Raw genomic sequence first — 18,688 nt, forward strand, 5'->3', positions numbered from 1 at the left:
AAAAAAAATTAGGCTTTATTTAGTCATTTTGTCATAAACAAAAACTCCAGTCCAGTGATTGGTTTTCAAAACAACGGAAACATTTTTTATGCAAAAAATATGTGCATTCTTACTGATCTTGATCAACTAAAGCAAGCATCTCCTCCTCATCAAAGGACCTCTGGAACATCTCAGTGATGGTCAGCTGATGAGGATCCTGACAAACAGGGAAAAAAGCATTTTTCTCCAGCGATGGCAGATGTGTTTAATAACCATTTCAATTTGCAATATTTATGCAGATATTTACCAACTTTGATTTTGAATTTATTTAAATGTATTCTTAAAGTTAAATATGTTCTTAAGCTTTCAGGATGAAGTGAAAAAAATAAATAATACAAATAAATAAAAGTGCAATGGAAGTCTACATTTATTTATATCGCTGGTTGAACACGACTGATTTTTAACCGTTCTAATGTTAAATGCAGATGGTAAAAAGACTGCAAACTAACCTTGCTGTGAAAGCTGGCAGATTCTGCCTTCTCTGAAAGGTTGGATTCAGACAAACCGACCTGCTCCAAAACATTCATCTTCTCCTGTATCATGGGCCTGAGAAACAGAAGAAAACAGAACTCCGATTCAGAACCCACCCAAGAAATAAACTTAACTTAATTTGAAAGTTAATTTGAAAAGAAGTGTTAAAATAAATCATTTACTAATAAAAAAACTTTTTTTAATTTTAAATATTATTATTATTATAGTTAATATTGAAAAAATTGTCCTTTTGGGTAAACAAAATTTTAAATTGTTGTAGTAAATATTTTAAATGAGGGCAAATAAAATAAAATAAGACCAGTTACAGCTTGTAATGTATAAGATATAAAAAATTCGCAATTATTGGAAAACTAGGTGAAGTTAAAATAAAAAATAAAAAAAACAAGGTTGGTTTTCATTGTTTGGCAAACAAAACAAATAATTTAATCATTCTCTCCCAATAACTATTGCAGAAACTAATAATAAAAAAAGAATATATATAAAACTAAATTTAAATAAATAAATATATATATATATATATTCTTTTTTATTTTTATTATTATTATTTATAACTGAAAGAGCTACAATTATTGCAAATATTATGAAGCAACCAATAAAGAAAGATGTACTTAAAGAATTGGAAATTTCTTTAAACATAGTTATTCTCTACCCGAAGCCAATATTTCAGTCATTCCGTCTCAACACCTGATACTGGATCTGAAGAAATGAAGTGACAAGTTCTCTGATATCAGCAGATGTCCTCACCAGAGGTAATCGTCCGCTGTGCCTTTAGCCACCAGGTAATGAATGTCCACGTTACTGGTCTGTCCGATCCTGTGCACCCGGTCCTCTGCTTGAATCAGGACCTGAATCAGGGAACAAACAAACTCTATCAAATAAACAAAAATAATAACAGAAAGTAAACTAACACTAAACCTAAACACTAACAAATCAAGTTGTGACATGACAGTGTTAGATTACATTGATAGACTCATGACTCTGGTTCATTTGGTGATTTCACCAAAAATGTAGATAGTGAAAAATCCTTTTTAGATGCAAATATTAACTGATTACTTACAATTACTTAAAAAAAGTGTCCATGAAATAAAATGCAACTGAAATTAATAATTCATATGCAAAAATGAACTAAAAACTGAATTTTAAAGTTCATTTAATAAAGCTATTAAAATAAATAATAATTTACTAATAAATGAATAAAAACACAACTAAATTATTTTAAACAAAATTTTAACTTGAAGTATTAATTTAATATAATAATAAAAAAAGTTGATCATCTGATAATACATTTATTTTATAATAATACATTTTTTTAATTCCTAACTAAAACTAAACTAAATTAAAGTTAATAAAATATTAATTATTCATTGAATATTCAATTAAAATGATAAATAGGCGACTTGTTACAGCATCTGATAATACATTCATTTCATTATAATATTTAAGAAAAAATTATAAATGTATTTATATTAATGAAATAAAATAATAAGAAAAAAATAAGTAAAAAGTCAGCAAATGAACTAATTACAAGTCTTACATTTAAGTCTAAATTCAGGGTTCCCACACCTTACGACCAATGAATTCCCATGACTTTAAGTCACGATTACTAAATATTTAGTATTTTTGTTTTTAATTGTAATATTTTATAGAGTTTGCTTTAACAAATAGCAATCTCAAGCCAATTAAATATTTTAGTTCATGACTGTGTCAGGTCTCCAGGTTTTCAGGCGTGTGGGAAGCCTGTAAATGTGGTGACTGAAGATGTGAGCGTCTCACTCCGGGGTTCCAGAAGAGCTCGGCGAACACCACGAGGTCGGCCGAGTGCAGCGTGAGTCCCATGTTAGCGGCGGTGATGGACAGAACAGCCACGCAGCTCTTCTGTGACGACTGGAACCGCTCACACAGTTGCTGACGCTCTGCTGACGCCGTCGAGCCGTCGATACGAATGTAACTGATGCCCTGCACACAGACAGCATCTATTCAACCCAAACTATGATTACATTTATTAAAGATACTCAGGGTTGTTGTTGTTTTTTTTTATGGTGCACTGCCAAAGGAACTGTAAAGGAAAATTTGTAAAACTCTCTATCAAATGGAAATATTTATGTTTAATATTGTACATGCCCCCAGCCCCCAAACAAAACAATAAAAAAATATATATATATCATATGATATTATATTATATATAAATAAAATACATTTGTTCAACATTTTTATATCACACGTCGATATGGCTATAAAATAATCGAAATAATAAATAATAATTATTGTTATTACTAAATAAAAATATACAAATAGTACATAAAAACTAAATAAGAATCACATAAATTACTTTCAAAATGTTAATTGTTTTTGGTGTTTGGCTTAGTGTTATGTTAGAATCATTATTATACTTTTATACTTTTTTAATTGTTTTTAGCTTTATTTTTTGTTTTTCATTTAAATGTTTTGAAATTTTGTTTTGTCATTTTTATTTATTTTTAAAATGTCTATATATAAAGTTTATTTACATATATTTACACACATATATATATGTGTGTGTGTGTGTGTGGGTGTGTGTGTATGTGTATATATTTTAAAAAATATATATTTATAGTATTTATAAAGTTTTAGCTTTTAGTTTTGGATCTATTTTAGTTGTTTTAATACTACAATTGATTACTTCTGTTGTCCTCATTTGTAAATATATAAATAAATAATATAAACAAAACATTAAACATTTTATATATACAGGTTGATACCAATTATGCAAACTAAAGAAATATCACACATATGCCACAACATTCTTTTGCATAGACTTGAACACTTTGTTGGCATTAATGGAAGTGCATTAGCATGGTTTAAATCATACTTATATAACCGCCATCAATTCGTAGCAGTGAATGAAGATGTATCCTATCGATCACAAGTGCAGTATGGAGTACCTCAGGGCTCAGTACTAGGCCCGCTACTCTTCACGCTTTATATGTTACCCTTGGGAGATATCATCAGGAAACATGGTGTTAGCTTTCACTGTTATGCTGATGATACTCAGCTCTATATTTCTTTGCGGCCCTGTGAAACACACCAATTAGACAAACTAATGGAATGCATCGTAGATATAAAAAACTGGATGACGAGCAATTTCTTACTGCTAAATTCTGAAAAAACAGAGGTGTTAATTATAGGACCTAAAAACTCTGCATGCAATAACCTAGAACACTGTCTAAGACTTGATGGCTGCTCTGTCAATTCTTTGTCATCAGTTAGGAACCTAGGTGTGCTATTTGATAGCAATCTTTCCTTAGAAAGCCACGTTTCTAGAATTTGTAAAACTGCATTTTTTCCATCTCAAAAATATATCTAAATTACGGCTTATGCTTTCAATGTCAAATGCAGAAATGTTAATCCATGCATTTATGACCTAAAGATTAGATTATTGTAATGCTTTATTGGGTGGTTCTTCTGCACGCTTAGTAAACAAACTACAGCTAGTCCAAAATTCAGCAGCAAGAGTTCTTACTAGAACCAGGAAGTATGACCATATTAGCCCGGTCCTGTCAACACTGCACTGGCTCCCTATCAAACATCGTATAGATTTTAAAATATTGCTTATTACTTATAAAGCACTGAATGGTTTAGCACCTCAGTATTTGAATGAGCTCCTTTTACATTATAATCCTCTACGTCCACTGCGTTCTCAAAACTCAGGCAATTTGATAATACCTAGAATATCAAAATCAACTGCAGGCGGCAGATCCTTTTCCTATTTGGCGCCTAAACTCTGGAATAACCTACCTAACATTATTAGGTAGGCAGACACACTCTTGCAGTTTAAATCTAGATTAAAGACCCATCTCTTTAACCTGGCATACACATAACATACTAATATGCTTTTAATATCCAAATCCGTTAAAGGATTTTTAGGCTGCATTAATTAGGTAAACCGGAACTGGAAACACTTTCCATAACACCCTATGTACTTGCTACATCATTAGAAGAATGGCATCTACGCTAATATTAGTCTGTTTCTCTCTTATTCCGAGGTCACCGTAGCCACCAGATCCAGTCTGTGTCCAGATCAGAGGGTCACTGCAGTCACCCGGATCCAGTACGTATCCAGACCAGATGCTGGATCAGCACCTAGAAAGGACCTCTACATCCCTGAAAGACAGCGGAGACCAGGACAACTAGAGCCCCAGATACAGATCCCCTGTAAAGACCTTGTCTCAGAGGAGCACCAGGACAAGACCACAGGAAACAGATGATTCTTCTGCACAATCTGACTTTGCTGCAGCCTGGAATTGAACTACTGGTTTCATCTGGTCAGAGGAGAACTGGCCCCCCAACTGAGCCTGGTTTCTCCCAAGGTTTTTTTCTCCATTCTGTCACAGATGGAGTTTCGGTTCCTTGCCGCTGTCGCCTCTGGCTTGCTTAGTTGGGGTCACTTCATCTACAGCGATATCCAGAGGTGGGTAGTAACGAGTTACATTTACTTCGTTACATTTACTTGAGTAATTTTTTGGGGTAACTAATACTTTTCGGAGTATATTTAAAGATGGGTACTTTATACTCTTACTTGAGTAAATTTTTGGGGGAAAATCTGTACTTTTACTTCGTTACTGTGGGCGACACTCCTCTCGTTACTTTATGTTAATGCAATAAATGTTATAAATGCTTCAGTTTATTCCAAACGCGCCGTCTACTTTTCTCTGGACAATGAGCGATGCCCATTCGCGAATGATTCATTCTTTTGAGTCAATTCTGTTCAAAGGCTTGATCAAACCAATTGGCAAACGAGTGAATTGGATCATGAATCAGTTTGAATGAGTCGTTCAGTTCCCTGCCGCACGCGCTGAGCGTCTGAAGCAGTTCACTCAGAGTTGTAACGTTTAATAAGAACATCAGCAGCGTTGAAAACGTGGCTATGGAACTGCACTGAATTGAAATCTGCAAAGGCTATTATTTGCTTGCGATGGAGATCCTTATTAGATGAACACCGCGTGTGCTGTCTACTGTTTAACAGGTAATAACTTGGGCTACATTCGATTACAGTACACGATACCACTGTGACATTAGTTTGTTGTACGTGTGAGGCTTATAACAGAGGGGAGTCAAGTTGAATGCAGCTTCCAAAAGACAAAAAATAGCCGATTAAGATTTTATTAATTTTAATACAATCACACCGGTACGAGTACGTTCAGCAAGTCATATCATCAGCTGCTAAATTCAGATCTGTGTTTGCTTGCTGGCGCTGCCAGAGATAGATTAGTGATGTCAGATTCGTGAAAGAATCGTTCAATTTAACCGGCTCTTCTTAGTGAACCGGTTGAACCAGTTCACCAAATCGAACTGAATCGTTTGAAACGGTTCACGTCTCCAATAAGCATTAATCCACAAATTACTTAAGATGTTAACTTTTTTAACGTGACTGACACTCCCTCTGAGTCAGAATAAACCAATATCCCGGAGTAATTCATTTACTCAAACAGTACACTGACTGAACTGCTGTGTAGACCGAACTGAAGATGAACACCGAGCCGAGCCAGATGAGGAACGAACACGCCCACTGCTGGAGCAGTTCTCGTTCTCGAATCAAGAACCGGTTGCATCGGTTTTCGGATCACCAGTACACTGAACCAAAAACCGTTTCTTTCGGACGCGTCCGATTTGAGAACCGATGAACTGATGCTACTGTGCATGCGTGTAAAGTATTTCGGAAAGTGTGATAAAAGATCTTTATACATTTTTATTATTATTATTGTTTTTTTTTTTAAGATGAATGTTTCTAATCTGTATATTGTAGATTATGTATAGGCCAGAAGGGGTTTCAGGGAAGTTGGACAATAATTAAGAACTCTAAAGACTCTATGTTTAATAGGAATAAGGGATGATTTATGAAATATGTGTACTGTATTTATAGTTAATGATGACACATTCACAAATTGAGTTTGTAGTAAACAGAACATGAACACGAGTAGAGCAGCTGATTATACTGAACTGCAGCACGTGCTGGTTAGAGTGATTCTCGTTCTCGAGTCAAGAACCGGTTGCATCGGTTTTCGGATCATCAGTACACTGAACCAAAACCGTTTCTTCCGGACGTGTCCGTTTTGAGAACAGAGGAGCTGATGATACTGCGCATGCATGATTCAGCGTGAAGCCGACTGACTCACAGTGCATCTGAACCGAACTGATTCTTTTGGTATTTGATTCTGAACTGATTCTGTGCTAATGTTATGAGCGCGGGTAAACCGAGGGCTTGAATGAAGGGGCAATCTGGCGAAATGTAAGTTAATTTAATAACAAATACATCGCAATGGTTTATGTATAGTGGTTTCTGCGCTGATGACACCTAATTTATTTACTTTATATCTTCAAGACTTAAATCCTCATATGCACATTATTGCTGTTACTGTATTTGGGTGCGTTGTTGCAAAACTTAATTGTAAACTTTTCATGATTATGAGGTTTTTAACTGACTAAAGTTATGATTACTGACTTATATTTGAATGTTTGATAGACTTGATGCCATTACGTCATCGCTAATGACGTCATTACGTCGAGCGTCAAAGAACCGGTGAACTGTTTTTTTCAACCGGTTTATTGAATCGAACCGTCCGAAAGAACCGGTTCGCGGAAAAGAATCGAACTTCCCATCACTAAGATAGATGCATTTTTACAGCACTGCGCATTATAACCAATCACACACGATTCTGTTGAGCTCTTGAACGCAATGGCCAATCAGAGGTGTTCCGATGAGTCATCGCTAAAATGCCGGTGCTACCTTCACTCGCTCACTGACTGAATACCTCCTTCTGGTGAATTTTCTCGTCAGAAACAACAAAGTGCAGATGCGTGTACGAATCTGTAAATAAGATATTGATTTCACAGTGTTAACAGTTTCAGTGATTTAATGGGAGTTTCTGAGAGTGATTGAAATCTAGACTGTCAGTGAAAATGATCTTTAATAATGTAAATGTTATTTGCTCTCTTTCTGAACAATGAAATAGTAGCAATTTTTATATCACATTAACTTTCAATGTTAAATTCACATTTAATATAAAGTCAGTCGTATTAAAAATGCTATGGCATGACACCTATATCTGTTACTTAAGTAAACAGGGTTTTATAATAAATTACATAAATTGGAGTAAAGGCTGATGAAATGTATACATTTATACACGCACACATACATAACATACATTTTATCTATATATCTAAATAAAAATAGGCTCAGTATATATGACCCAAAGTAACTAGTAACTAACTACTTGAGTAGATTTTTTATCCGATACTCTTTTACTCTTACTCAACTATTCAGACTAGTACTTTTACTTTTACTTGAGTAAATATTTCTAGAAGTACTTTTACTTTTACTTGAGTACAGTTTTTGGGTACTCTACCCATCTCTGGCGATATCGTTGACTTGATTGCAAATAAATGCACAGACACTATTAACTGAACAGAGATGACATCACTGAATTCAATGATGAACTGCCTTTATCATTTTGCATTATTGACACTGTTTTCCTAATGAATGTTGTTCAGTTGCTTTGACGCAATGTATTTTGTTTAAAGCGCTATATAAATAAAGGTGACTTGACTTGACTTGACAAGAGTCGTGCACAGCACGATGTATGGAGAAGAGCATTACTGCAAATCAAATCATATTAATAAACAATAACTAATGAGACCATGATATACTGAGCAGCTCACATTTCGGCGAATTAGTTTTTCGCTGTTTTGAATTCATTCTAAAAACTCTTAACTGAGCACATTTCATCTTGGTCTGCTGGTTAAATGTTAAAAAGTCTTTTTGATTTTTGTGAATAGTAAGTAGATTTGGACAGACCTTCTCAGCGAGCTCTTTGGTTATACTGTCCAGCACCAGTCTGTGATGAGCAAACACCAGAAACTTCTCTCGTCCGCACTCCAGCATGTCTGAGATGTACTCCCTGAGCAACAGTAGCAAGCGGTCTTACTTTACTAATTCATGTACCATTATATTAATTATTATTATTATCGTTTTTTAAAAATAAAATATATTTTATAGAAAAAACTGCAGCAGAACATTGTTGTCTGTTGATGTCGTCGACTCTAATATAGTTATCATTATTGGTGCCACTGGCCTTAATAATAATAGAGAGGAACTGCATGAAATAGTTTTTACGTACATGATGGCTCTGATCTTGGCCTCTGCTGTGTGGTTGAAGAAAACCAGGAGAGCTTCCTTCTCTTGTGACTTCTGCACATGAACACAGAAAAGTTCTGTAACTGAGAAACATGCCGCTAATTCTGCCATGTTTTATTCACACTCGTCTCGTTCCAAACCCATATGCTGTTATGATTTATTTTTTTTCTGAAGAATGACTCAAGATGAGAGTGAGTAAATATTGACAGAATTCCTAGATAGAAATGTTAAACTCAGACTAGTTTTCGCGGCTGTGTTGTAGTTGGCGCTCACGTTGTGGTATCCTCTGGCGAGCTCTTTGGCAGCGGCGTTGAGAGCGGCTTTGGTGCGGGAGTTGATGCCGTCCGTCGTCACTGTAACCACCTTGCGCTGTTTGGCGGGAAGCTGCGAGAGCACCTCTGATTTGAGGCGGCGGAGCATCAGAGACTCCTCCAGCAGCAGCTTCAGTTCACTCAGATGAGACGAGCCGGAGTAATCCCAGCCCCACGGCAGCTGCACACACACATCCACACAGCCTTCACACTTACGAACGCTTTTCTCAACAACTCTTTGCTCTTTTGACATTATACTGTGGCTGTGGATTTTTAAAATGCTGTGCTTGTTTGTAGGGCTGCACAATTTGGCCAAAACTGTGTGATTATTTCTTAATATGGCTATAACTAATCAAAATAACAAAAAAAATTGATTATTAATATTATTATAACAAAATTAAAGAATATATATAAATTAATAACTAAAAAACATGAAATACTGTTGTAAAAAAATTTTTTACCCACTCATCATTTTAATCATACACTAGATTTAATTATATCGCATGGAATCGATCTTACTGCTATAGATATTGTACCCCAAAGTGATGATATTACAGACCATTTCCTTGTATCGTGCATGCTGCGTATAACTGATATTAACTATATGTCTCAGCGTTACCGTCTGGGCAGAACTATTGTTCCAGCCACCAAAGAAAGATTCGCAAATAACCTGCCTGATCTATCTCAACTGCTATTTGTACCCAAAAATACACATGAATTAGACGAAATGACTGACAACATGGGCACTATTTTCTCTAATACATTAGAAGCTGTTGCCCCCATCAAATTGAAAAAGGTTAGAGAAAAACGTACTGTGCCATGGTATAACAGTAATACTCACTCTCTCAAGAAAGTGACTCGTAGTCTTGATTGGATTGGATGACAAATAATTTTCTCCAATTAAATTCGGATAAGACAGAGATATTAATTATTGGACCAAAAAACACCACACAGAATCTTGTAGATTACAATCTGCAACTAGACGGATGTACTGTTACTTCCTCTACAGTCAGAAATCTGGGTGTTATATTGGACAGCAATTTGTCTTTTGAAAATCATATTTCCAATGTTACAAAAACTGCATTCTTCCATCTTAGAAACATTGCCAAGCTACGAAACATGTTATCTGATTCTGATGCAGAAAAGCTAGTTCATGCATTCATGACCTCTAGACTGGACTATTGTAATGCACTTCTAGGTGGTTGTCCTGCTTCGTCAATAAACAAGCTACAGGTAGTCCAACATGCAGCAGCTAGAGTCCTTACCAGGTCAAGAAAATATGATCATATTACCCCAATTTTACAGTCTCTGCACTGGCTACCTATTAAGTTCCGTATCAGTTACAAATTATCATTACTTACCTATAAGGCCCTAAATGGTTTAGCTCCTGCGTACCTCACTAGCCTTCTACCACGCTACAATCCATCACGCACCCTAAGGTCACAAAACGCTGGACTTTTGGTAGTTCCTAGGATAGCAAAGTCCACTAAAGGAGGTAGAGCTTTCTCACATTTGGCTCCCAAACTCTGGAATAGCCTTCCTAATAATGTTCGGGGTTCAGACACACTCTCTCTGTTTAAATCTAGATTAAAAACGCATCTCTTTCGCCAAGCATTCGAATAATGTATCTCTTAAATTGTGAGTGTAGTTGCATCTGCATTTTTATTCTTTAGCTTGGGTTAAACTAATTTTACTTTGTTGGATCAGCAGCTTTGCTAATGATGTCTCTATTTTGTTTCTATGTTTTGCCACGATTTACACAAGCTCCAGTCTGGATCCAGAACACCTGAGAAGAGATGATGCTGACCCTCAGAGGACCCCAGATGATCCTAACCTTGAATCAACAAACAGAACTAACAATTATTGCTACATGTGTGACTGCATCCTATAATTACTATTAATTAATAATATTGATAGTTCATCATCTAGCTGACTACGTCTTGTATTATTATTTATTTATTTTTTTTAAATCCTGTCAAACGTGCACAAACTACTAGCTACTACTAAATATTGTAGAAACATAATTTTCTGTAAAGTTGCTTTGTAACAATTTGTATTGTAAAAAGCGCTATACAAATAAACTTGAATTGAATTGAATTGAATAAAATTTCACTGTAAAATTGAGTATTTAATAATAAAAAAAGAAGAATATATAAACAATATATTTCTTACAACTATAATAATATTTATGACAACTATAATAATATTTATGGCTGTATCAGTTTCTTAATTTTCAACTTTTTCCTGAACGTCATAAATATATTATGGTTGCAATGTTTGAGCGAAAAAGAAAAGAAAATCTGATTAAATATGCTGTGCTTTTATGTAGCTATGGCTATAAAACAATAATTATAATAGTAATAATAATAATTATTATTATTATTATTAGAATATAAAAAAAATAAATTACTAACTAAAAAACATGAAATACTGTTGTAGAATTTCACTGTAAAACTGTAAAAAGTATTTAATAAAAAAATATATATTTAAAATTATTTTATTTTACAACTATAATACTAATATTTATGGCTGTATCGATTTCTTAATTTTTTACCTTTTCCTGAACATCAATGTACTAGGGCTGTAATTTTTGAGTGAAAAAATAAAAAATAAATCTGATTAAATATGCTGTGCTTTTATGTAGCTATGGCTATAAAACAATAATTATAATAATAATAATTATTATTATTATTACAAAATAAAAATATAAAAATGACTTCATAAAACACAAAATCTGAACTAAAGAAATTACTGTTGTAATATTTCATTGTAAGAGAGGGTATTTAAGAAAAAGTGGAGAAAGCAGAAAATTAAATAATAACAATAGACATTTTGTTATAAATAATATTCAATATTAATATTCTATTAATATGAATATAATAATAATAATATAAAATAATATATATTTTATGTTACATTACCAAACTAATATTTATGGCTTTCTTAATTCCTCAATTTTCAAATGTTAAACTCACTTGTATTTTGATGGAAAACCACAGGGAGGATAAGCACTTCTCATTACAAGTATGGGAAGATCACTTGGTGCCTGTTACATTCCCAAATCAATGTTAAAGTGACTCAAACTCTGCGCAGATGCAGAGATGGTGTTTGTGTGGAGCAGCATTTACTGTGAACCGGGTCGCTTTCACGAGTAAATGAACACAGTGCTCCGCTTCACTCTCAAACACGCAGTGCATGTATTTATTTAATTAAATCACAGCCTTTGCGGTTTAATCTTTGCACTAAGGCATATCATTATTTAGTTTTTATTTAAATGAACTGTGCAGCCCTACATTGCACTGTTCGACACCTGTATACAGATGGACGCACCTGTTTGGCGTCACAGTAGCGTGTGCCGAAGTCATGGAAGCGTGGAAACAGAGAAGGCCTCACAGCCAGGATCTGAGTGTAGAGCTCAGCAGGTCTGGACATGGCAGGCGTTCCTGACAGCAGGATCACTCTCTTCGCCGTCTATCAACACCAGCATCACAGACAACGAAACAATCGACGTCACCCAAAATATGTACCATTCAAATCTAGTCTTCTCATATAAAACTTGAGAAGTGCAGCCGAGTTGCAAAAACCATACAAGGTAAGTGATAAGGACAAAAATGCACTGTAAAATAAAAAAATAGACTTATAATAGACTTAGATAATAACTATTAATTTATTCGATTTTGAGACACAGCTAATGTCTGTGCAGTCTAGGCAAACTTTTAAACCAGGACAGGATAAACTTCAGCACTTTGAATAACACCTAAAATAATCCTGAATCAGCAAACCTTCAGCAGAGGAAGAGCCGCCCGACAGCGGGCTGTTTTTATGTTCTTCAGGAAGTGAGACTCGTCCTGTATAACAAACAGAAAACAGGACAATTCAATTCACATCCTCCGACTAATCCATGCTTGAAGAGCCCCAGCAAAACCTTTAAAAGCCTTGATATTTCAAGGTTATACATTGCTACATGTTACTAGGTCTCTTTTGTTAACCTTTATTTGATCAAAAATATAGTAAAAACACTAATGTTCTCAAATATGATTAAAATTTAAATGGTTTTCTATATGAACATATAATAAAGTGTCATTTATTCCTGTGATGTGCAGCTGTATTTTCAGCATCATTCTTCAGAAATCAGAATAATATGACGATTCGCTGCTCGAGAAACATTTCTGATTATTATATATGTTGGAAACAGTTGTGCTGCTTCATATTTTTCTGGAAACTGTGATACATTTCTTCTATGAACAGAGTTAAAAAAAGAACAATTATTTAAATAGAAATCTTTTGAAACATTATAAATGTCTTTACGCTCACTTTTGATCAATTAAATGCATACTTTATGAATAAAAATATTAATTTCTAATATATATATATATATATATATATATATATATATATATATATATATATATATATATATATATATCTTAGTGGTCCCAAACAAAAAAAAACACAGGCATAAAATGAGTGAATTTTATGATTATGTAACTAAAGTCAGTGAATATTTTATTAATTAACAACTGAATATGCTGTCAGCATTCAATATATTAAAGGACAATTTTTTCAGGCATTTATAAGTGAAGTGAATAACATTTTTTGGTAACTATATATATGAGACGGATTGTCATGCACAGCATCACAAACTGCATTAGTAACACAAAAGCTAGCCTAATTTGTACATTTTGTAATGCACAAGTTCCACTTTCCCTTTTTTTTTTTCTTCTCCCTCTCCCTAGTTGTTGTACGTGTTCTGTTACAAAACAACAACAGCAAATTGACAGCTTTTGTTACTACTTGTGTACTGTAACTCAATTTCCCTGTTTGAAAATAAAGAATATAAAAAAAAATTAAAAAAAAAAAGTAACACAAAAGCTAGACTCTCATACACACATGCACAAGCTCTTACTAATGCAGTGAGTGAATGAGAGTGGTTAAAGAACCAGTTTGCATGCTCTCACCATAATGATGACACTGAACGGGCTGGACGGCTGCTGTTTGTCCATCCTGTTGAGCAGGTCATAGCTGATGATGTTGATGAGGCCGGAGCGAAGGCTGTCTCTGCCTGTAACCACCACATTAATGCTGTCGGCTCTGACAGACGGCAGCCAGCGGCGGAAAGCCTGAGGGAACAGAGCCAGAGTTCACTTCGTCTTGAAGGGCCTACCTCTCAAATGTCTTTCAGCTGTTTTGAGGAAGGTTGAGTCGTCTGACTGAAGCCTAGAGAGGAACGCTGGAAACATTCCCTGTTTCCCTTTAAACTTTCAAATACACAATACAGAATAAAGAAGAGAATGTGTACTTCCTCAAGGGTGCAGTGATGGAAAATATGAATTAATAACTCAGATTTCACATCATGTAGTCTTAAAAAAATGGCGACTGGTGCTTTTCAAGAGAGAAAAAACAGATGCCATTTATTTTCAACAGCAAAATGTGTGCAGAAAAAAGAATGACAACTATGAACTGTTGTAATGCAGAAAACAAGTATGTTCTGCTACTTAAACAGTGCAGAAGTGTTTTACACTTATGCTCTAAAATATTAAAATGCAAGAATTTATTTTTTTTAATATTTAGGGCTTAGGTAAACATTTGACTGTTGATTTACTTTATCATAAAAATTGTTTTGGACGCAGTGCTGTCAAAAGTTTGGAGACTTTTTGAAAGAAATTAATACTTTTATTCGTCAAGGCTGCATGAAATTGATTAAAAGTCACAGTAAAGACATTTACATCTTACCAAAAAATTATATTTCAAATAAACACTGTTCTTTTGAACTTTCTATTCATCAAAGAATTGTGAAAAATAAAATGTATCACCCTTTCCACAAAAATATGAAGCAGAACAACAAAGAAATCAATATATTATTCTGATTTCTGAAGATCATGTGACACTGAAGACTGCAGTAATGATGCTGAAAATACAGCTGTGCATCACAGGAATAAATTACAGTGTAAAATATATTCAAATAGTAAACAGCTATATTAATTTGTAATAATATTTCATTGTTTTTACTGTATTTTGATCAAATAAATGCAGCCTTGGCAAACTCAAACTTTCGAAAGGCAGCATAGGTGTGGAACCAACAAACACTAACAACTAGCCACCAACTAACACAACCTCAAAAAGCATCCCTGTAAAGAGAAGTGTGTACCTCGGCCCATGTGAAGCGCACAGAGGACGGAGCGACCACCAGCAGAGGCCACTCACTCTTGTAGTAGGCAGCGATACAGATGGCCTGGACCGTCTTTCCCAAACCCATATCATCAGCCAGGAGCAAACGGCCCTCTCTGGACACTGCAAAACTGACATCAGCATACATCACATTATATATATATTTGCATTCATGCAATGCTTTTATCCAAAGCAAGCAAGTACAAAGCTTATAACCCACGATTAAAACGGTTCTTAACAACAGAACTGATATGTTTGAAGTCATCCAGCTCCTTAATTTTGGAGGATAAGCCACTTATGTTGCATTCAGGGTTTATATGTGTTTACCAGTTCATGCATTTCCTGGGAATCGAACCCATGACCTATGCATTACCAACTGACTTCTAACCATCGAACCAAAACCATTAAGACACCAGTAAAGGAGACGTACTTGACCCCGTCTCTCTGGAAGGGCATGAGGCTGCGTGTGAGCTGTGGATCCACGTGTGAGAGATCGGCTTCAGGAGGGACTGGAGCTCTGGACTCGCTCTTCTCAAACTGAGCGGAGAAGGACTGCAGCACAGCGGGAGGCAGAGGCTCGATCTCCACCGTCGGCAGCTCACTCAGATCCGTCACTACACAGAAGACATCACCATCAACTACATCTACTGTATTCACCCAAAAATAAATCACACATGACTATAAGTCCAACCTGGTAAAACCTGCATTACTGAGAGAGGAGGAGAGTCACATTGTGTGTACTACTATGTTTAGAAATACAGCAAAATACTAGTATATACAATTTTACGAAACTATAATATAGAAACCCATTTCCACCCTTTTTTTCCAAAAGATACATTTACGCTCTTCGAAAAATAATTAAAGTGAACCAAATTAAAAAGACTCACTGAGCTTCCCGTAGTCCTCGAGAAGGAAATTCCACTTTCTGGTCTTCATGTCTAAAAATTAACAAAGAATAAAATGTTCTAGTTCTAGAACTTTCCACACAGTTTGGTGACCCATCATTTTTTTAAAGCATTAGAGGGAGAAATCCTGTTTTAGTGGAACATGTATACATTAGATAATCCATAATAATATAAAAATATAATAATTTTTATATTTTTAAAAATAAATTAATTAATTTTAATTACTAAAAATATTATATTAAGCTTTGTCACACATTTTGCATGCAACATTGCATGCACATTTTTTTTTAAAACAATATAACTTTAACATATGCTTTAAGATTGTGTCAACCAGGAAGTGACATCATTTGTACTCTTTCTACAGCATGGCAGGAAGAAAAGCAAACCATCTCGTTACATTTTCACACAATTCATCAAACTGTACTGTGATTAATGATGAAATAAACATCTTTAATGTATGGGAAATATAAGTTTGTCAATAACAAACTGATTTAAATTATCTAGTCCCTAGTTTAAATGTAAAAAAAAAAAACTTTTATAATTTGTAGAATTAAATTTTTCATTTATTGTTATATTGTACATTTGATGCATTTTGATTGCAAAAAATTGGTTGATGCAATTTAATTTTGATGCACATTGGTTGCAAAAAATAAAACGACTTAATATTTGGTTTGTCTGACCTTTATTAATCAAACTTTCACTGAACATTCGCTGAGGTGACACTTTATTTCTATAGTCCACTTTAGACATTCATACTAACTATAAGTAACTTTGCAACTACATGTCAACAGAGTCACATTTGAGTAAGGGATTGTAGAATAATTTTATGATAATGTACCTGACATGACTTCCTATTATAGGCCCAATTTTGAACCCTATTCAAGTTTGTGTTAAATCTATTACACTCACCATAATTTTTTGACTGCATTTTCTTGAAGATTGCAATAACATCGGCGTGGTATCCGATATCCACCTCCAGCCGACAGCGAGACACTAAAATGCACTTCCCCTTCACCACGGCACCTGGTTTCTGCCAACCCTGACAGAGCCTCATCAGAGCTGCCAGAGCTGCTGCATCTTTGGGTCGACTGGTGGACGCTGAAAAGGTCAGCCCTTCCATCCCATCCAGAGGTTTGAGAGAGATGGAGGGGACACTCGCTGCCTGCTCCACTGAAACACAAACAAACACGGTTACACACCGTGCATCAGGAAACTGCTTGAGCATGCTTAGTAACATTCGTGATGACATACTCAGCATCTGGTAGTCCTCGAGGCTGAAGTTCCACATTCTTGTAGCTGGATCTGTGACAGCAGATAAATGACAAATGCATATATGTTATAGGCCTTTAAAGCGATAGTTCACCCAAAAATGAAAATCTGATGAAGATTTACTCACCCTCGGGCATTACAAGATGTAAATGAGTTTGTGTCTTCATCAGTTTTGGAGAAATGTAGCATTGCATCACTTGTTCACCAGTGGATCCTCTGCAGTGAATGGGTGCCGTCAGGATTTGTTTCTTACAAACACGCAACTTTTGTCTTCTCCAGATGTTAACTGATGGACTGCATGCTGTGGATAATTGTGATGTTTTTAACAACTGTTTGGACTCTCATTCTGATGGCACCCATTCACTCCATTGGTGAGCAAGTGATGCAATGCAGCATTTCTCCAAATCTGATGGAGAAACAAACTAATCCTAATCTTGGATGGACTGAGGGTGAGCACATTTTCATATACATTTTTGGGATTCCTTTAAGATTTATTAGCACACATATGCACACTAAGCTCTCTGTAAACAATGACAGCAGATACGGTGTCTGTGCTCACCGTAGTTCTTCGAGGGAATGCTTTTGAACACAGTGATGAGGTCTGCATGGTAGCCGACTTCCACTCGGAAACGATTCTCTGAGTGTGACACACATTTCCCTTTCATGGACACCGCTGGCTTCTTTGTGGGGACACTTCCTCCTGCCTCAGGGAGGTTAGACGCTCGCTTTTCTGCTGTGGTGGGTTTGCTTGACTGTCCATAAAAGCTATGAGTTGCAGAAGAAACGTTGGACGATGGAGCAGCTGTCTTTGTACAGGGTCCCTTGGTGTCTATGAGCTGAGTCTGCAAAGATGAGATAAAGAACCATAATATTACTTTGTGTCATATATAATGTATATAATTATTACGTTTTTTTCTGTATTTTTGGTTAAAAAAATGCAGCCTTGATGAGCATAAGATAATTCTTTAAAAAAACGTTCAAAATCTTACTGATCCCAAACTTTTGAACAGCAGTGTATGTAGAATAGCAATATTTCCATTGCATTGAGGTCTTATACATTTGCATATAATATATTGTAGGCTTATAGGGTTAATAATATAACATTGTATACCGATATTGACTCTTCTACCTGGTAACTTATTTTTTATATAAACTTTTTTAGCAAACGACAGTATGCAAAAACAGTAAAAAGTACAATTATACAATACTATTATTTACATTTACGTTTTTTCATTTAGCAGACACTTTCATCCAATATTTACACAACAAGTGATTCATCACAGGAAGTGTTCATCATACAAAGTTTCAGACAGCGTTTAGATTTGTATAAGTAC

The 18,688-nt window shown here is 35.0% G+C and overlaps 1 protein-coding gene across 2 annotated transcripts in view; it reads right to left on the bottom strand.

The window, feature by feature from the left end:
• The window catches only part of smarcal1 (SWI/SNF related, matrix associated, actin dependent regulator of chromatin, subfamily a-like 1), a 21,680-nt gene continuing 2,992 nt past the window's right edge, over positions 1-18,688 (bottom strand). For both annotated transcript variants that reach the window (XM_059562565.1, XM_059562564.1), the window contains exons 3-18: positions 17,914-18,196; positions 17,337-17,387; positions 16,995-17,255; positions 16,068-16,118; positions 15,611-15,794; positions 15,161-15,311; positions 13,971-14,132; positions 12,795-12,860; positions 12,343-12,483; positions 8,975-9,193; positions 8,685-8,755; positions 8,363-8,465; positions 2,305-2,487; positions 1,276-1,376; positions 489-585; positions 1-196 (exon numbers count right to left, since the gene is read on the bottom strand). In XM_059562565.1, the coding sequence (XP_059418548.1) occupies positions 110-196; positions 489-585; positions 1,276-1,376; positions 2,305-2,487; positions 8,363-8,465; positions 8,685-8,755; positions 8,975-9,193; positions 12,343-12,483; positions 12,795-12,860; positions 13,971-14,132; positions 15,161-15,311; positions 15,611-15,794; positions 16,068-16,118; positions 16,995-17,255; positions 17,337-17,387; positions 17,914-18,196 (2,211 nt within the window). In that variant the 3' untranslated portion in view covers positions 1-109. The remainder of the gene's footprint in view (positions 197-488; positions 586-1,275; positions 1,377-2,304; positions 2,488-8,362; positions 8,466-8,684; positions 8,756-8,974; positions 9,194-12,342; positions 12,484-12,794; positions 12,861-13,970; positions 14,133-15,160; positions 15,312-15,610; positions 15,795-16,067; positions 16,119-16,994; positions 17,256-17,336; positions 17,388-17,913; positions 18,197-18,688) is intronic.

Source organism: Carassius carassius, chromosome 11, assembly GCF_963082965.1.
Source record: "Carassius carassius chromosome 11, fCarCar2.1, whole genome shotgun sequence".
Lineage (NCBI taxonomy): Eukaryota > Metazoa > Chordata > Actinopteri > Cypriniformes > Cyprinidae > Carassius > Carassius carassius.